A 21,410-nucleotide genomic window follows, 5' to 3' on the forward strand; every position below is an offset into this window, starting at 1 on the left:
AAGCATGCCACTTGGCTCGACAGGTAGTCTGCTTTGTGGAACCACACCTTCCTACAGTAGCGATGGCTCTGCAGCGGGACTACCCTGCCGGTCTTTAAGGAAGACTAGCGCCCTGCGATGCACTGAGCGGAGTCTCTTCTTTCGGGATGGAACAGGGAGTGTATTGCACCGCCAGCTGATGCACTGTGGGATCCGGAGGGCTCTGGCTGAGGGGACGTCATGGGGTTCTGCAAGGGGCCACGGCTACTGGACTTCACCAAGAACCCTACACACCTGCAGTTCAACAAGTATGTCCTGACCGGCTACCGGCCCGTGTCCAGCGCCCAGGAGTGCGTCAGGAGCCTCTTCTACCTGCACAACGAGCTGGGGAACATCTACACCCATGGTGAGTTCAGACATCTACACCCCCATGGTGACTTCAGACATCTACACCCATGGTGAGTTCAGACATCTACACCCCCATGGTGACTTCAGACATCTACACCCATGGTGACTTCAGACATCTACACCCATGGTGACTTCAGACATCTACACCCATGGTGACTTCAGACATCTACACCCATGGTGAGTTCAGACATCTACACCCATGGTGACTTCTAACATCTACACCCATGGTGACTTCTAACATCTACACTCATGGTGACTTCTAACATCTACACCCATGGTGACTTCTAACATCTACACCCATGGTGACTTCTAACATCTACACACCCATGGTGACTTCTAACATCTACACACCCATGGTGACTTCAGACATCTACACCCATGGTGACTTCTAACATCTACACCCATGGTGACTTCTAACATCTACACCCATGGTGACTTCTAACATCTACACACCCATGGTGACTTCTAACATCTACACACCCATGGTGACTTCAGACATCTACACCCATGGTGACTTCAGACATCTACACCCATGGTGACTTCAGACATCTACACCCATGGTGACTTCTAACATCTACACCCATGGTGACTTCTAACATCTACACCCATGGTGACTTCTAACATCTACACACCCATGGTGACTTCTAACATCTACACCCATGGTGACTTCTAACATCTACACCCATGGTGACTTCTAACATCTACACCCATGGTGACTTCTAACATCTACACCCATGGTGACTTCTAACATCTACACTCATGGTGACTTCTAACATCTACACCCATGGTGACTTCTAACATCTACACACCCATGGTGACTTCTAACATCTACACCCATGGTGACTTCTAACATCTACACCCATGGTGACTTCAGACATCTACACCCATGGTGAGTTCAGACATCTACACCCATGGTGACTTCTAACATCTACACCCATGGTGACTTGTAACATCTACACCCATGGTGAGTTCAGACATCTACACCCATGGTGACTTCTAACATCTACACCCATGGTGACTTCAGACATCTACACCCATGGTGAGTTCAGACATCTACACCCATGGTGACTTCAGACATCTACACCCATGGTGAGTTCAGACATCTACACCCATGGTGACATCAGACATCTACACCCATGGTGACTTCAGACATCTACACCCATGGTGACTTGTAACATCTACACCCATGGTGACTTCAGACATCTACACCCATGGTGACTTCTAACATCTACACCCATGGTGACTTCAGACATCTACACCCATGGTGAGTTCAGACATCTACACCCATGGTGACTTCAGACATCTACACCCATGGTGACTTCAGACATCTACACCCATGGTGACTTGTAACATCTACACCCATGGTGACTTCAGACATCTACACCCATGGTGACTTCAGACATCTACACCCATGGTGACTTCTAACATCTACACCCATGGTGACTTCAGACATCTACACCCATGGTGACTTCAGACATCTACACCCATGGTGACTTCAGACATCTACACCCATGGTGACTTCAGACATCTACACCCATGGTGACTTCAGACATCTACACCCATGGTGACTTCTAACTATCTCAAGATTCAAGATTGTTTATTGTCATGTGCACAGTTAAACAGACAGTTTGCCATACAATGAAAATCTTACTTTGCTAGTCCGCCCTTCACACAAAATCACACAATACTTAACTAAAACATATTTAAATACAAGCGAGTGCTAGAAAATAAGGTAAAAATAGATAAATATAATATATACAAGGCACAGTGAGTAACATTGCACGTTCCGATCAGTGTTTACAATATAAAATGGAGGTGACAGTGGCTCGTGGAGCATTCGTTTTGCACTGCAGAGTAAAATTGACCTCACATTTAGAAGGGGTTCAAAAATCCTAAACCAGAACCTCCAGAACCACCCGTGGTCCCACTTAACCCATGAAGCAGGGGTGCGACATGCGGCACGCGGCCCCCCGGGACACCCCGCTACTGTCACTCCTGGGCCCCCGGCCTTGACGAGGCTACGTAGAGAGACAGGGATATGGGGGATTAGCGGTAATCTGTCCAGAGAATCCTCGTCCTGGAAGGATCCCACTGCTAACTGGGTCTTAAAAGGGATGCATCCTTTTTTTAACCCCTGAAGGGGAAATAACACTGTGTTGCTGTCTTTAGAAAAAAGGTCTTGGAGACAGAAAGTGGTACTGTATACCTGTATGTCATGTATGTCATGATATATATCTGTATATCTGTATGTTGTGTATTGTCATAAATGTCATTATGAATAAAAAATGGGGGACCCTGATGTAAACAAGACGAAAGTCTTTCTCTGGTCTGCATCCCCTTAACAATTGTGTGTATTGAGCCGTACTCCCATTCTGCAATCTGTTAATAAAGTTTTCAATCAATCAATCAATCAATCAATCAATCAATCAATCAATCAATCAATCAATACTGAACAGATGAGCAGCAGTTGTAGGAATATAGACCAATCCAATAGACTTTTCTTCGCCTGAGTCTCCTGAATACGGAGAGACCAGTTCCAAGACTTTCTCTGCCGAGCTATAGTCACTTTTCCGCACCTACTCCCGAACTCCGCATGCGCCGATTTATAAACCTAGATCTCTGGACAATCCTGAGACACTCCGTGGGCAATCTGCGCATGCAGAGTTTGGGAGTAGGTACGGAAAAGTGACTATAGCTCAGGCGTATACAAGTCTATTGGATCATGTCTCCTGCACCCCCACGGCCGTAGCTACAAACAACCACTTAACGTCAAGGCTCTCATCCACATTCATTCATTTTCTCCCCCCCGCTCTCTCTCCCATGAGCTCAATGTAACGTGGAAGTGCAGTGGTCTATAGTATTGAACGTGAGGAACTTTCTGAAAACGTGAGAACGTTCTGGTTGCAAACACAGGCACTCGCAGGAGATTAAATTGTGTTAAATTGTGAGTTAAAAAGGCCCTTTCAACATCCAGTGGCATCTTTGTGCTTCAGCTTTAGTTTCTCCTGGACTCTCCAGTAAGTCCATTAGGATTTAGCTCTGGAGGGGATTAGCCTGCAGTTTACCAGCCAGTCATCTGCTGTAGGTGGCTGTGAAGAGGAACCGTTCTCAAACCCATGAAGTCCTCTGTTTGTTCTGCACATTAGCATGTTCTGTGTCTTTGCTCCGACTGGGAAGTTAGACTTGAATTTAACCACGACGGGTCAAACTGCCCGACAGTTACCGGAATTATCAACCCTGTGAACTGTCATCAGACCTTTATAAAGACAGTATCAACCCTGTGAACTGTCATTAGCCCTTTTAAAACCATTATCAACCCTGTTAAATGTCATTAGACCTTTCAGGCCGTGTTGGACAACAGGCGACAGGAGAGCAGCACGTTAAACACCAGTTAAAACCTGCAAGGGCCCACATGTGGGCCCTTTTTAGGACGATTTGCCCACCGGCACTTTGGCGACCACTAGTGGCTCGGGTGTGCATATTTTGTAATACATTATATATATCGAATTAAAGCCCCATTTGTTGCCTGTCGATAGCCCTTTCAGGTGACATAATCCGTTCAGCGGTTCTCGAGTTACATGGCGATATTTGAGGCTTGTGCAAAGTACACGGTATTGCGCAAAATACCACTCCCGACTCTTGGGGCTCTAGTTCTGTCAATCATTTGGCGATCTCGAAAATTATTGTGGAGGGTTGTATCCAATGAGTGTGACTTTCCAATGATACCCCAACTGAGGATGTACGAATCAGGGATCTAGGTGAAAAACTAACAAGCAAAAACAGGAAGAGAAAAACTGCAGAATGAATTGAAGTCTATGAGAAAACTGAGCTTTTCTTTTGTACACCGTTTACCAAAATCACTCCTAATCACTCATTTCTGAACGGATCTTTATGAAATTTGGACATGTACTACATAAGGCTTCAGGCTATGGATCTCAGGAGTTTTTTAAGCCATACGAATTTCTGGGGAAATACTACTGTTGTAGCCAATTTAACACTTTGATCGCCATGGTTAAATTCATAATTTACCATCCCTAGCCAGCTCTATTTGTCTATGGAGAAGTTCCCCTTCTTTGCAGGGCTATAACTTTTTAAATTCTATTGCTAAATTGACATTATTATGGCCCATTCAATGTCCTATATATATTGTTCAGGGTGTAGCAACGTTATACTTTTTCATTCACATATTCATACTAAAATATGGTCTAAAGTATAAGTATGTTTTTATCGTTTTCTGCAGCTTTCTCCAGAACTTGATTTATAGCCCCAAATGCATTATATTGATGATCAAATACAGTTTGGTAGCGATCGGTGCCAGATAAAAAATGTCAACTGGAGGTACTTCTAGAAGTTACTACGTATCATCTGATGTTGACCGGATGGGCGGGGGGTCGTTTATAATTCCGTGGGCAACGTTATATCATTTATCTAGTGTGGGTCATATGATCATCAGAGCAGTTTATATGGAACACGTTAGAAAATAACGCTGGTTCTTACCGTATCTTCCTTGGCGATTAAAGTGTTAATGATCTTCTGCAGTTACTTCATTGAATGAAGGCACTGTGTTATTGTGACGGTGTTGACCAATTAGCTGGGCAGTGGGCACAGGAGGCGGGTCTCAGGTGTTCTCAGGCACAGCATATATGTAAGCATTCACAGGTGTGCAGCGGGAGGGAATTGGGTAATTATCACAGAGAAGCGCGGCTACGTGGCGTAGTGGGCAAGGCGCTCGCCACGAATGACGGAGACGCTGGGCTTGCCTGTTCGAGCCCAGCGCTCCACATTGCTTTCAGTTTAGCTGGTCGTTCATACTAATACACATTGGCCGTATTAGGGGGTGGGAAACTGATGGGTGGGGATCGGGCGTTGTGGACAGCGACTCCTACAGGTCGGTTGGTGCGCCTGCGCAGTAGAATCAGGAAGTGTCGGGGGCAGCGTGAGCCTCCCACGTGTTACTCCTCGCCACTGAGAGATCGAGCTGCGCAGGTGAAAAGATGCGACTGCTGTTACCTCGAGTATCGGAGGGGACTTGTGCTATGTATGACTTAGTCCACATTGCAGCCGGCTTGTGGGAGGCAAGAAACAGCGTTCGTGACAGGGGAGGGTTGAATTGGATGATACGAAATTGGGATGGGAGAAAATATAGAAAATGGGAGAAAAAGTGGATCAAAAAAAATATATATATATTACCCATTCCCTCTTTATATTCTCTCTTATTTATTGATGTACTACATGTCATCCACCATTGTGTATTTATGGTGCTGTAATGTATATATATAATATATACGTGACCAGAAGGTGTCTCCTGTGTTCAAAAACACCAAACAGAGATGCGTCTCCAGATGACGCCCTGTATGTGTTTGTGTCTGAACCACAGGGACCACATTCTGTGCCGTCTGCCTTTGTGAACACTAGGCCGGCTGTACACTAGACAGGCTGAGCACTAGTAGGCACCCACCTGCCTACAAACCTACCCACCCACACAACCAAATGCATACCTACATGTATGACCTATTTATTTATCTACTACTTTTGGATATGATAATTTTTTTTGTAGTTTGCTTTAAAAATAAGCAGAGATGGAGATGTAGTGTTGATGATGTAGTGTTGATGATGTAGTGTTGATGGTGTAGTGTTGATGATGTAGTGTTGATGATGTAGTGTTGATGGTGTAGTGTTGATGGTGTAGTGTTGATGATGTAGTGTTGATGGTGTAGTGTTGATGATGTAGTGTTGATGGTGTAGTGTTGATGATGTAGTGTTGATGATGTAGTGTTGATGGTGTAGTGTTGGTAATGTAGGGTTGATGGATTCAACTGTTTCGCCTTTTTCACCACATAATCTATGTGTGTTGACCATGTCAGGTCCTCTGTGATGTGGACTTCCAGGTACTTGAAACTGCTCACCCTGTCCACAATAGCCCCATTTACCCGCAGTGGCGTGTGTGTCACCTGCTGTATTCTCCTAAAATCCACGATCAGCTCTTTGGTTTTACCAATGTTCAGGAGTAGGCTGTTATCCCGGCACCAGCGTGCCAGTTCATCAACCTCCTCCCGATAGGCCTTCTCGTCATTATTAGAGATCAGCCCCACCACCATGTGTCGTCCGCAAACTTCACTATGGAGTTGGAGCTGAACCTGGCCACACAGTCATGTGTGTACAGTGAATACAGCAGGGGGCTCAGAATGCAGTAGATTGAAATAAAGGTGTTCTATTTCAATTTCAACCTGATTCAATTGGATCTTTGTTTCCATATGAAGTATCATAAAATGTATCATATGAAATGTATAATTTATTAAATGTATCATACATATATTAACATTATAGACCAGAACATTACCTCAAGTGACTTTACTTTGCAGTAACATTGAATTTGTCAACATGCTTCTCACCACTGATAATGGGCTTTGGACTGAAGACTTCATTATGTCAATGTTTAATTTTCTTTCATTTAGGACACCTCATACATTTACTGATGTAACTCCCTGATCATGCATGCATATATTTACACATGTGGTATTGCTGGATTCAGCACAACCACACCTTTCCGAAAAAGCCCTATGCGTTTCTATGACAATCCATGACAGAACTACTACAAAGTAAATGAGAACATTCTGCATAGATATAAATTTTTTACATGTCCGCTTATTTTAAGTATGTGTACATAGGTATATATTTCCTACATGCATAAAGATATTCAATCCAGGTATTTCTATTATGTTAAGCAACTGTCTGACTGCTAGCATGTCAAATTTGAAAGCTCTTGGAGCTTGTATTATTAATCTACATGAGTTTATATGTCTCAACTCCCATACGGCCAGGCTATATTTTGGTTCTTTTTTCCTTTGGGAGTGTATAACAATATCTATCAATTTAACAAGTTTTGCAGTAAAATATTTTTATACAAGAATCCATTTCATATATGGGAGACCTTAGAGATGAGGAAAAACATGGTTGTGTTTTGTTCTACCTCCGGTAGGGGTATCTCAAAAACTAAAGCCCTTTTTGACAGTTTGTCACAGCACTAGTCCACATTGCAGCCGGCTTGTGGGAGGCAAGAAACAGCGTTTGTGACAGGGGAGGGTTAACTGTATTAGACACTTGTTAATGATGAATAGGCTTCACTTTAGATTGGCCCCCACGATAGCATCTGCAAATGATTTATAGATGTTTTATGAATGTCTTAACAAATCATTTGTTGAACATGAAAAATAAATGGAGATACTGTATAGTTGTTTTTTCATATCCATTTTTCAAAGCATCTACAAATGTGTTACTACACATTAAACAACATTATTTAATGATGAACAAATCAAGTACAAACAATGTTGATAATGAGTTATAAATAATGTAGAACTAATCTGTAAATGTTATACAAATAGTTATAAATGATTTAATAATCATTTATGAATGTATATAAATGATTAGTTCATTATCCACTAATGCGTTATAAATACTTTGTAAATGGTATACAAATAGTTATAAATGATTTAATAATCATTTATGAATGTATATAAATGGTTTGTTCATGATTAGTTCATTATCTACAAATACCTTATAAATGTATTATAACAGGGTGTTATTATAAAGTGCTACCCAAGTTTTTCTACAACTCAAGTTCAGACCTATGTTACTCTATTTCATTATTATTATTATTATTATTATTATTATTATTATTATTATTATAATTATTTCATATTTCAAGGTTCTCACTTTCACTTGTCTAAACCTCTGCCCCCTTCTCCTCCTATACTCTCTTTCCCTCTCCACTCCTCTATCCCCCCTCTCCTCTTCCACCCTCATCTCCCCCTCCTCTCATCCCTCTGCTCCCCTCCTCCTATGCTCTCCTCTCCCCTCTTCTCCTCTTCCACTCTCCTCCTCACCTCTTCTCCTTTCACCCCTCCTCTCCCCTCTTCTCCTCTGCCACTCTCCTATCACCCTTCCTCTCTACTCCCCACTTCTCCTCTCACCCCTCCTCTCCCATCTTCTCCTCTTCCACCCTCCTCTCCTCTCACCTCTTCCACCCTCCTCTACCCTCTTCCACCCTCCTCTCCTCTCTTCCTCTTCTCATCTTCCACCCTCCTCTCCCCTCTTCCACTCTCCTCTTCTCATCTTCCACCCTCCTCTCCCCTCTTCTACTCTCCTCTCTTCTCCTCTTCCACTCTCCTCTCCCCTTCTCATCTTCCACCCTCCTCTCCTCTCTTCCTCTCTCCTCTTCTCATCTTCCACCCTCCTCTCCCCTCTTCTCTCTTCTCCTCTCCCCTTCTCATCTTCCACCCTCCTCTCCCCTCTTCCTCTCTCCTCTTCTCATCTTCCACCCTCCTCTCCCCTCTTCTACTCTCCTCTCTTCTCCTCTTCCACTCTCCTCTCCCCTTCTCATCTTCCACCCTCCTCTCCTCTCTTCCTCTCTCCTCTTCCACCCTCCTCTCCCCTCTTCCACTCTCCTCTTCTCATCTTCCACCCTCCTCTCCCCTCTTCTACTCTCCTGTCTTCTTCTCTCCTTCTCTTCCACCCTCCTCTCCTCCTCCACTCACCCTCTTCTCCTCTTCCACCCTCCTCTCCTCTCTCCCCCTCACCTCCTCTCACCCTCCGCTCCTCTCACCCTCACCTCCTCTCACCTCCTCTCTCCTACCTCCTCTCTCACCCTCCTCTCCTCTCTCACCTCCTCTCCCCCCTCCTCTCTCACCCTCACCTCCTCTCACCTCCTCTCCCCCCTCCTCTCTCACCCTCACCTCCTCTCACCTCCTCTCCGCCCTCCTCTCTCCCCCTCACCTCCTCTCACCTCACCTCCTCTCTCCTACCTCCTCTCTCACCCTCCTCTCCCCTCTCACCTCCTCTCCTCTCTCACCCTCCTCTCCTCTCTCACCTCCTCTCCCCCCTCCTCTCTCACCCTCACCTCCTCTCTCCCCCCTCCTCTCCCCCTCACCTCCTCTCACCCTCCTCTCCTCTCACCTCCTCTCTCCTACCTCCTCTCTCCCCCCTCCTCTCTCACCCTCACCTCCTCTCCTCCCCTCCCCCCGTCACTCCAGGCATCCCGTTCTTCCTCTTCCTGGTGCTGCTGCCCTTCAGCATCCCCTGGGCCGAGGTGGAGTGCAGCTGGATCTGCACCGCCCACTACCTGGCCTGCCTGTCCCCCACCGTGGGCTCCGTCCTCTACCACGTCTTCATGAACCACACGGGCGGCGAGCACGTCTACGACACCCTGCTCTCCCTGGACATGTTCGGGGTCTGCCTCGTCAACACCCTGGGTGAGCTGAGCACCCCACCTGCTGCCCCTAGTTCCAAGTTCATGTTTTGTTTTATTTGTCACACATAAGCTACATGTACATTACAGTGAAACGCATGGTTCTGTATGAGCCTCCTGAGATTGTGCTTCATATAGACCAGTGGTTCTCAAACTACGGGTCGTGGGTGGGGTCGCGCATTGAAAAAATAATAATACAAACAAATAAAATATATCTTTTTATAATATGTTCTGGCAACATATTTTGACTAAATATGCCTCGTTTTATAAATGTGTATTGATAAATTAGTGCCGTAATTACATTTTCTAATAAATATGCATGATCAAGCTCTTATTTTGATATTCCTTAATTCCATGTTGAAAAATCACACGTCGACAGCTTCCTCCTCGTTGATTGTTATCACCGTCCGTGAAACTCCTGCGTTGTGTCTTTAGTTGTTGATGATGTCATGGGTCTACTTTGTCAGTGCTCCTGCCTCTCTCAGTTCACTCTACCACTCATTATCGTTAACTAGTTACAGGTGGTTGTCATTAGAGACAGCTGATCAGAGTGTCGGGTCACGTGGGTAAATATCTCCTCGAACAGGCAGGTGTGTCGGTCTATCGTCTCACGCAGCTGGTGTACTGTCTCCACTAGTTCCTTCTGTAGAGAGTAGGACTTGGTCTCTAGCTGACCAGAGTGTCGAGTTACTATCTCACCTTGGCTGGAGATGAGGTGCTGCAGTCAAGACAATTCTCCGGCGTCCTTGCCTGCCGGGTTAATTTTGGTCAGATCGTACTATCACGGTTACGGTTGTGTTTGGAAACCCAATGTGCAGGCAAGGAGACACGGTAGGCAGAACTGAGCAAAATCCAATATGGGTATATTTAATAGGGTGGTCTAATGTACAGGCATGGGTCGGGGAAATTCTCATAGTGTCCAGGATATACACAGGGGCATGAATGTCATACAGACGGGGTGAAAAGCAGGAACAATTGTCGTCAGCCGGGCGTAGGTCAGAGCAGTACTTTGTGAACCAGGCCAGTGTCTCCAGGTCTTAGCCGGCAGGTCAGTGTCTCCAGGCTTCACCGTGCAGGCTAGGAGAGAGGATGAGAATAGAGATTAGAACAAGGTTGTGAGCAAGGCCAGTGTCTCCAGGTCTTCACCTGCAGGTCAGTGTCTCCAGGTCTTAACCAGCAGGCCAGCGTCTCCAGGTCTTCACCGTACAGGCTAGGAGAGAGGATGATAATAGAGATTAGGTCAAGGTCGATGAACAAGAGATCCAGGCAAACAACTTAAGCAACAGAGTAGATACAAGAGCATAGTAACGCGACTACGTCTGGGGCGGGTTTATATACCCAGATGCACTCTGCCTCCAGACCGTAGATCAGCTGTCTCTAATGACAACCACCTGTAACTAGTTAACGATAATGAGTGGTAGAGTGAACAGAGAGAGGCAGGAGCACTGACAAGGTAGACCCATGACAGATGATGGTTATCTTACTGGCTGTCACACACTGTATCACCCCGTTGATGCATCCGGGAAAAAGAATCAACTCGAAATGTGATCTCTTTCTGAGTGGGATGTTTATTTTCATAAACAAAAAGTCTCATACAGAATGAAACAAGTTGAAAGTATTTAAAAGGTGAAGAAACTAGATTAATCATTCTATCTCTCTCTTGGTTGTTGCGGCCTAGCTCACTAGCCGAAGCCTGTCCTGTTAGCCGGTAGCTAGTTCTGTCCTCGTGGTCGTGGCCCTCCCTTCCCCCTCCTCTCACCCCCTCCCAACCCTCGTCCGAGAGCCGGTAGCTACAACATAAGGTCTACATTAAACATAAATGACACAGCGGTCACCGTTTCAAAGGGAGTTTATTTACTTTGCCAAATGTAATAGCCAAACAAATGCACTAGCCATCAATATCGTATGCCAAATGATTAGGGCATATTAATTTTTTTTTTATAAATAAATAACTATTTATCAATCAACAAGTCCGAGTCCGAATGCAGTCAATTGGAGCCAAGTCCTGGACTCTAGTACTACAACACTGCTATTAGGTAACATCTGTCCTTGTCGGCTCAAACTATACATATGTGGAAAAACATCTTCAATCCAATTAATTACCACGTAAACAAAGTCAAGTCTGTGCCTAGTCACATAATAGGTCACCAGGTACTTTAATGCTTCAAGTTAATCCACATGATGAGTGCCTTGGAACCCAGGTATTTCTATCGAAGATTCTGATCCCTGTCACAAAAGAGCTCAGGTGTAAATGACTAGACACCCAAGAACCACTCGTCCTCACTCCCTGTTCACTAGAAATCTACATAGATAAATGTAGATCTGAGATTTTGTATTCAGCTCTATTAAGTTAGTACACTGTAACATAACCAGTAGGATACTGTGTTTTTCCCAGTATTTCAATGTTAAAGGGTCATTTCACCGAAAAGCAATGTTGATTTATTTTGCACATTGTGACATATACCAAAAAACGCTGAACAGTTTTTCACACATTTATTTAGTTTGACAGTTTATTGAGTTAATCAAATGAAATGTCCTCCAGTGACGTCATCGGAAGACACTGAATCCTCGTGTCGTATTGATTACAGCTCGATGACATGATGCAGATCACAGCCGTCGCTAACTTCCGTTTGAGGGAAGCTACCGTTGTGATTGGAGGATGGAGAAAAGAGGGCAGGGTTTGAGCTGGGTCCATTGAAAGTGAACTGATCTTGATCCCTCCCCTCGGTCTTCTCCTCTCTTCCCCCTCCTATCTGTATGTCATGTATGTCATGATATATATCTGTATATCAGTATGTCGTGTACAGTGATGGGAATAACGGCGCTATAAGTAACGGCGTTACTAACAGCGTTCGTTTTTTCAGTAACAAGTAATCTAACGGATTACTCTTCCAATCTTAATAACGCTGTTACCGTTACTGCAAAAAAATGCGGTGCGTTACTATGAATGAACCTGTTTCTTTCATCAGACAGATCTCTGCGCTGAGAGGCAATTCTGTCCTTCCTTGTTTAGTGGGCAGTGCACGAGACAAGCAGAAACATGCTGACGATTGGCTGAGGTTGAGTAAAATGTCATGGTAAACCAATCAGAGGTAGAGGTGGGCGGGTGCCTCCAGAGTCTGACACACAGCCACAACACGAGCGACTCAGTCAGCGTGAGACCACGGGTCAGTGTAGTGTACGTTTTGAGCCAATAATAATAATAATAATCCAAAACGAATCCAACGGAACAACATAAGCGAGCAGTCAGCGTGAGACCGCGGGTCCATGAGCGTTTTTTGTTCACTCTTGTTGTGTTGCAGCGCAGGGCTCTACTGCTGACAGCTCGAAACAACATAGTGCTGCACTTCCTGGTTTAATAGCACAGTCTGGTGCGCAGAGATATATATATCTGTAGTTCAAGTTCAAGTTCTTTAATAGTTGTCATACAGAAGTACAGAATACTTTCATACAAAATGCTTCTTACTGTTACGCTCCAGAGACTGTGCTAGACAAGATAGTATCAAATAACATAATAACATAATATAGCATGAATTTAGAAGAAGAAAATGAGGTCACAGTGTTCGGTATAGACATATGTACAATGTTCTGAGTTACCATATAATATACAATACACAATACTATGCAGTGTACTAATGTACAGTACTATCTAGTGCAAAGCAGAAATGGGATGAGGTACAATTTTAGGTACAATTTACAGTAAGGTGTACGAGTTGTAGTGCAATCCTTCATCCATAAATATAAAGTGTGGGGAGTGGGTGCTACAGTGTGTTTGTTTAAAGTGGGTGTGTGCTATAAAGTGTGTGGAGTGGGTGCTACAGTGTGTTTGTTTAAAGTGAGTGTGTGCGTGTGGATGTGTGTGCTATGTGCGTTTGGTGGTTGTTGTTGTGTAGTGTTCATTCATTGTTCGTTTAGCAGCCTGATGGCCTGGGGATAGAAGCTACTTCTGAGTCTTTCTGTGCTCGCCTTGAGACTCCTGTATCGCTTGCCTGACCGCAGCAGTTCGAAGAGGCAGTTGTTCGGGTGACTGGAGTCTTTAATGATTCTCTTAGCCTTGCCCTTGCAACGCTTGTAGTAAATGTTCTGGAGGGTGGGGAGCCCCCCTCCAATTGTGCGTTCGGCTGAACGTGTCACTCTTTGTAGTCTGCTTCGGTCTTTTGCAGTGCTATTCCCAAACCAGGAGGTGATGTTGCCGGTCAAGATGCTCTCTATTGTACATGAGTAGAAGTTCTTAAGGATCTTCTGGCTGACTTGGAACTTCCTTAGGCGCCTGAGGAAGTAGAGGCGTTGTCGTGCCTTCTTCACCACACTGTTAATGTGTGTGGTCCATGTCAAGTCCTCGGATATGTAGGCTCCGAGGTACTTGAAGCTGTTGACTCTCTCAACCGGTGCCCCGTCGATGCTGAGGGGGCTGTAGTCCTTGACCCCCGACCTCCTGAAGTCCACAATCATCTCCTTTGTTTTGCTGACGTTCAGGGAGAGGCTGTTTTCCTGGCACCATCCCGCCAGGACCTTGACCTCTTCCAGGTAGGCCCTCTCGTCGTTGGCAGAGATCAGGCCCACCACCACTGTGTCGTCAGCAAATTTGACGATTGTATTGCTACTCCGCTGAGCCACACAGTCGTGTGTGTACAGGGAGTAGAGGAGGGGACTCAGAACACAGCCCTGGGGGGCCCCTATGTTGAGGTTGATGGATGAGGAGGTGCAGTTGCCTGCTCTCACCACCTGGGGTCTGCCAGTCAGGAAGTCCAAGACCCACTGGCAGAGGTCATAGCCCAAGCCCAGGTCCCTGAGCTTGGCTATGAGTATGGAGGGGACTATGGTATTGAATGCCGAGCTGTAGTCGATGAATAGCATTCTCACATAGTTCCCCTGCCTCTTGTCCAGGTGTGATGCTGCTGTGTGCAGCACATGGGATATGGCGTCCTCCGTGGACCTGTTGGGGCGGTATGCAAATTGCAGGGGGTCCATGTTGATGGGGAGGGAGGAGCAGATGTCATGCATGTCTTAAATGTCATGATTAGATTTGTTTAGATGATTCGATTAGATTCTTATATCTGTATGTTGTGTATGTCATAAATGTCATGAATTGAAAATGGGGGACCCTGATGTAAACAAGACGAAAGTCTTTCTCTGATCTGCATCCCCTTAACAATTGTGTGTATTGAGCCGTACTGTATTGTACCCATTCTGCAATCTGTTCATTAAAATGTTCAATCAATCAGTATTCGTTATTTATTTTTGGTATAGTGCTTAACAAGCATAATTTAATGTTGCCCAGTTGTGGCCTGTTGAGGGGCAATACATCTATTGTTTGTATTTGTATGATCCACTACATAAACATAGTAATTATAATATCTACATACATGGCATTTGATTGGAGGCTAGTCTCACTTTGTCCCACAGCAACATTAAAATAGTTTAGATTTGTATGTTGTTTATGTAAATAAAAATCTTGAAAGTAACGCAATAGTTACTTTCTGAAGTAACTAGTTACTTTTATAATTTGTAACTGAGTAAGTAATTTAGTAACTTTTTGGAAGAAGTAACTAGTAACTGTAACTAGTTACTTTTTAAAAGTAACTTGCCCAACACTGGTTGTGTATGTCATAAATGTCACTATGAATTGAAAATGGGGGACCCTGATGTAAACAAGAAGAAAGTCTTTCTCTGGTCTGCATCACCTTAACACTGTCGCGGCCACTGGGATGAGTCTAATTAATCTCAAGAGGACCGGGATATGTAAACAGACGTGGGGCTGTTTGTAGAGCTAAATCTATACTTTATAGTATTGCTATCTGTCCATTCTCATTGTGAATTGAGACCATAAACCGTCCCTTCAAAATGGTTTAAAGAAAAAAAATTCATCAATACGTTCTCATTTTATAGCGCCGTGAATATAAGCATTATACCGGATTTGGTCTAGTATATTTCCTGGAATCCGAGATAATGGGCTAATAGCTAATAACGTTAAATCCAATGGCATTTCGGTTATAGATACGCTCCAGTTAAAACTCAAACTGCATATGATCGGCACGATCCTCACGCATGTATGCATGAAGGGGGGGGGGGGGGGGGGACGTCGTTTCTGATTATTGATTAGCAATAACCGCGTTAGCCTCATAGGCCGAACGCCTGGATGGCTATCAAAACAAGGCCCAATCTGAATGTACTTTACGTGAAAAAGATCTTACCGTGGTCCGGTGGGATCCCCCCTGAGCATTTCCCCGTTATTGATCGCCATCTGGTAGATCGATATGTCCATTGGCTGATGATAAATCCCCTTATTGCATGGTGAAATCTGCGATGCAAAACGTAATCCAAGCTACAGGCTGCAGATCCAGAATCGAGCTAACATAAAACTCCATTGAAAGTAAAAAAAATAGTGCACGTTCGGCCACAGGGAACACTGCATTATCGTGATAGCGCCCCTAAGAGGATCTGGCCGGTATTGCACCTTCTCGAATTCAAAGAGTAGGGTATATCTGCAGTGCCGCTCGGCGACCTTGAATAGGTTATTAAAATGGAATAAAAGTAATAACTTGCCACGGATTTATCCGTGCTTCTGTCCACAACGGGTGGAATCGAAACACGGATATATACGTTGTTCGTCCCCATTGTGTTAACAATTGTGTGTATTGAGCTGTACTGTATTGTACCCATTCTGCAATTGATTGATCAATCAATCAATCAATCAATCAATTAATCCTCTCCCCTGTCGTCCACCAGGGGCGCTGCCCATCATCCACATCACCCTCCTCTGCTACCCGGCGGTGCAGACTGCGGCCATGATCGGCTACATCCTGGTGTCCCTGTACGGCATCTACTGCGCCACCACGGCGCACACCAACGTGCTGCGGCTGCAGGCGTTCCTCTACCAGGCGCTGTTCCGCGGCAGCCTCTTCCTGTTCCGGGTGTACGGCGACGGCGTCGGCAGCCCCGACTCGCTGCGCTTCTTCGTCACCATGGACACGCTGGCCGTGCTGGGCGGGGTGGTCAACATCGTCCAGGTGCCCGAGCGCTTCAGCCCGGGGCTGTTCGACAACTGGGGCAACAGTCACCAGATCATGCACGTCATGGTGATCTGCTCCATCGTCTACCTGCACTGGGGCACGCTGGAGGACTTAGCCTGGATCAAATCCTATCAGTGTCCCGGGGACGAGTAACTAGCGGCCCGGGGTGACCCCCCCCCTAGGGTCGAGATTTAGGATTTAATGAGGGTTGACAGGGGGGGGGAGCAAGTCGTGGGTTTTAATGCACTTTAGTCCTAGCTGCTGACGTTGAGCTTGAAATGATTGTGGTTTAAAGGAGCTGTAAGTGGTATTTACTTTGTTAAATAGCTCTACATTCTGACAGCCATCACTGATATAGAGTGTCTGGTCAGTAACATGGGTCTCCCAGTCCGTCCACTCTGCAGTAAACAAACAGCCATCACTGATATAGAGTGTCTGGTCAGTAACATGGGTCAACCAGTCCCTCCGCTCTGCAGTAAACAGCCATCACTGATATAGAGTGTCTGGTCAGTAACATGAGTCAACCAGTCCCTCCGCTCTGCAGTAAACAGCCATCACTGATATAGAGTGTCTGGTCAGTAACATGGGTCAACCAGTCCCTCCGCTCTGCAGTAAACAGCCATCACTGATAGTGTCTGGTCAGTAACATGGGTCAACCAGTCCCTCCGCTCTGCAGTAAACACAATACATCGTCTGGTATAAATGGTAAATGATGCATTTACTCACTCACACACCGACGGCAAAGGCAACCATGCCAACCTACTCATCGGGAGCAATTCGGCGTTTGTCTTGCTCAAGGACACATCGAACCAGGAACCTTCAAGTTCAAACTACCAGATAGCCGCTCTACCTCCTGAGCCACTGTCAGCCCATCCAATCAGGAGAGAGCCCTAGATAGTTTTAAAAAATCTTGACAAGCCAAATTTACTTACTGTACTGGCAGATTATTTTACTTGTTTCAAGCACATGTTTGCTTAAAAAAGTAAACTAGTTTTTATTTCTCTTTTTGCAGTGTGGAGTTCTCTCTCCTGATTGGATAGTGGGAATTGGTTTACTGCAGAGTGGAGGGACTGGGAGACCAGACACTCTATACCAGCGATTTATGTCAGAATGTAGACTAATTATTTTAAAGGGCCCCTATCTTATAAATGGCCTTTTCCAGTGGTTTGCATTGTTTTCTAGCAATGTGGGGTTGTACCAACACTGACTAGATGTGAAAATCTCTACCCAGTCCCATTTCTCCAGTTCAGCTGAGACAAGAACCTCCCCCACTAAACCAAGTCATTCTGAATTTACGCCGATCTGTGACGTGTAAGAAATCTGATCTGCCACCGCCCGCCCACAATCAACTGTGATTGGAGGAGTTAGCGTAACATTGAAAGTAAGAGCAAAACCAAGCGAGTGGAAATCATGCGGAAGCGGTTTCCCTGTCGGAAGTTCAAGAGGGTGGCGTTTCTTCTGGGGAAGAGTGAAGCAGAGGCCCAGTTCTCCAGATCCAAAACGTCACAGGAACACATCCTGAGCACACTGGATTCTGCAGTGTGTTGGAAATGCAGTGGCTTCCTACGCCTATATAGCCAACAGTTACTTTCCATGCAAATATTGTAAAATAAAAGATATATTTTTCATATCTCGTCTCGTGTTCATTTTGTGCTGGATGATGACAAGACAGACACGTATGCTTCAACTGTTTTAATTGCAAGAAAGAGATATACCGGTATATATAAACACTTGAAAGAGATATATATATAAACACTTGAAAAGAAAGAGATATATATATATATATACACACTTGAAAAGAAATGTACAAGTTTCAAACCATGTTTTAGAAATAAATCATACCTGTTTTTTCCTCCCCATACGGCTGTATTTTTAAATCAATCAAAATTCAAACCAGTTTTTTTTCTTCTATAAACCAGATTTGGCAACAGAAATGACATTCCTTCTCCTCCGCAGTATGTAAACCTCCAGATCCTTCAGGCTTTCGGCATCAAACCCGCGTGTTTAAAAATATGCTCAGCCCGCAACACCAGCACAAGCACCTCAAATTATGCAAGAATGATGACAAAGCGATTATGGATTTGCTGAAGGAGACTGGTGCGCAATTAAGCTAGCACTCAAAGAGGTTAAAAGGTCAGAGGTTAAAGGTGTCCGACGGAGTTTTATGCACATTTCCACCCGAATAGACAGTTTTCTGTTGTTTTTCTACAGTACAACAAGATGACATTTCCTGCTCCATATAACCTTTAAAAAGACAATTTCCGTCGTTTTCTCCCCATCTGTGTTAAGTTTCACTTTGGGGTTTTTGGGGACAAAGTTGTAACAAAAGTCCGATCTCCTTTGATTGGCTGGCGGTGAGATTTGGAGGAAGATCGTATGTAGACCAATCAGATTGAAGCACCGGGGGGCACGTTTATGCCCCTCCCGTGCACCTGCTGTGCGTCCTCGTGCTCTATAGCGCCACTTACCAACTCGTGGTCAAAAACTCCATTGGACACCTTTAACATTACGACACAGGATGTGTATTAGTGTCCTGGTGAAGAACAGCTTCGGTCCATGCATTCAAATTAGGGCTGGGCGATATGGCCAACATTTTTTAAACGATATATCATGATAACATTTTTCATATAGTTCGATATCGATAATTATCGATATTTTTATTAGTATTAAAATTATTATTATTTAAACAACAAATGTATGTTTATTTTGCAGCAATTCTTTGTCGTTCCCGCCATCTTCAGTGTTACAGCCCCTCACATTCTGAGGCTGCAGCTGGTTTGAAAGCGAAAGTACCAAAAAAAGTGTGGCTGTGGCTCCAGGGGAGTTGAACAGTTCAGGCTCTGCTAGTTTCTTTTCTATCTTTTGGCGCTTTTTTGGTGGACAAACCACCGCACACGTGCACCACCGTGACTCGCGACTGGAGACTAGCTCTGCTAGCACACATAGCCTACTGTGTACAGACGGTTTCAAACTGCATTTTAAATTAGAAAGCAAACAAAATAAATGGACAAGAGAAAAATAAATCTCAATTTGGTCAGTATTGTCATTTGGACAAGCAACGCCATTACTTTAAGTTGCAGGCAAGAAAAACAAGTCTATCCACTGTCTCTGGTTTTAAAGCTGCCCTGTTGCAGGTCACAATACAAATAAAATTTTTTTTTTATATAATTATCGATATTATTTTTATTATCGATTATTAAAATATATCGCGCTAATTATCGTTATATCGCCCAGCCCTAATTCAAATCGCCATCGGCATCACTGCGTCCCTCTGCGTCCCGGTGGGTCAGTCCTCCTCTGAGCTGCTGTCGTCGTCCTCGGCTTCCGACAGGTCGGCGATGGGGAAGCGCATGACGGCCGCCACCCCGCTCAGCTGGGTCAGCTCTGAGGAGAGAGGAACAACTGCTTCATATACAGTACAGTCACTATGGGCTGTAACTCTTTCACTACCACACTACAGAAGGTTAACCGGTTCACGACCACACTACAAAGAGTTAACCCTTTCACGACCACACTACAAGGAGTTAACCCTTTCACTACCACACTAGGTTAACCATTTCACTACCACACTACATACGGTTAACCCTTTCACTACCACACTACAAAGAGTTAACCCTTTCACTACCACACTACAAATTGTTAACCCTTTCACTAGAACACTACAAAGAGTTAACCCTTTCACTACCACACTACAGAAGGTTAACCCTTTCACTACCACACTACAAATGGTTAACCCTTTCACTACCACACTACAAATTGTTAACCCTTTGTTAACCCTTTCACTACCACACTACAAAGACTCAACCCTTTCACTACCACACTACAGAAGGTTAACCCTTTCACTACCACACTAAAGGGTTAATCCTTTCACTACTACAGAAGGTTAACCTTTCACTACCACACTACAGAAGGTTAACCTTTCACTACCACACTACAAAGGGTTAACCTTCTATAGTGTGGTAGTGAAAGCGTTAACCCTTTGTAGTGTGGTAGTGAAAGGGTCAATAGACTAAATAAATGTGTGAAATTAATATCATATTCATGAACGCTGAGGAGACTACTTACGTTCGCCGGACACGTGAAGGCTTGAGAATATCCTGGAAAAGAGGAGAGCAAAGTGACAAGTTGAAAGAATTGTAACTGATGTTTGCCATTGTGTGCATTCACTGCTAGTGCTAGTAGCTACTGTATGTCATGTATGTTCACAGCTAGTAGCTACTGTATGTCATGTATGTTCACTGCTAGTAGCTACTGTATGTCATGTATGTTCACAGCTAGTAGCTACTGTATGTCATGTATGTTCACAGCTAGTAGCTACTGTATGTCATGTATGTTCACAGCTAGTAGCTACTGTATGTCATCATGTATGTTCACTGCTAGTAGCTACTGTATGTCATCATGTATGTTCACTGCTAGTAGCTACTGTATGTCATCATGTATGTTCACTGCTAGTAGCTACTGTATGTCATCATGTATGTTCACTGCTAGCAGCTACTGTATGTCATCATGTATGTTCACTGCTAGTAGCTACTGTATGTCATGTATGTTCACTGCTAGTAGCTACTGTATGTCATGTATGTGCACTGCTAGTAGCTACTATGTCATCATGTATGTTCACTGCTAGTAGCTACTATATGTCATGTATGTGCACTGCTAGTAGCTACTATATGTCATGTATGTGCACTGCTAGTAGCTACTATGTCATCATGTATGTTCACTGCTAGTAGCTACTATATGTCATGTATGTTCACTGCTAACAGCTACTG

The 21,410-nt window shown here is 44.5% G+C and overlaps 2 protein-coding genes across 2 annotated transcripts in view; one reads left to right on the plus strand and one right to left on the minus strand.

Annotated features, from left to right (window-relative positions):
* Window positions 1–219: 219 nt before the first annotated feature.
* LOC311235466 (progestin and adipoQ receptor family member 4-like) lies at window positions 220–16,797 on the plus strand (the record flags this gene model as incomplete). The annotated part of the gene is made up of 3 exons (XM_084322929.1): window positions 220–385; window positions 9,417–9,635; window positions 16,361–16,797. 3 exons carry the CDS (start codon window positions 220–222, stop codon window positions 16,795–16,797), a joined length of 822 nt encoding a protein of 273 aa, XP_084179055.1.
* A 1,533-nt stretch (window positions 16,798–18,330) lies between these two features.
* pelo (pelota mRNA surveillance and ribosome rescue factor) overlaps window positions 18,331–21,410 on the minus strand; it is a 28,475-nt gene continuing 25,395 nt past the window's right edge. Inside the window, exons 12-13 of the mRNA XM_084322372.1 lie at window positions 20,710–20,741; window positions 18,331–20,028 (exon numbers count right to left, since the gene is read on the minus strand). Of these exons, the coding sequence (XP_084178498.1) occupies window positions 19,931–20,028; window positions 20,710–20,741 (130 nt within the window). The 3' untranslated portion in view covers window positions 18,331–19,930. The remainder of the gene's footprint in view (window positions 20,029–20,709; window positions 20,742–21,410) is intronic.

The sequence above is a fragment of the Notolepis coatsorum genome (genome assembly GCF_963971535.1).
Source record: "Notolepis coatsorum genome assembly, chromosome: 10".
NCBI classification, from domain to species: Eukaryota; Metazoa; Chordata; class Actinopteri; order Aulopiformes; family Paralepididae; genus Notolepis; species Notolepis coatsorum.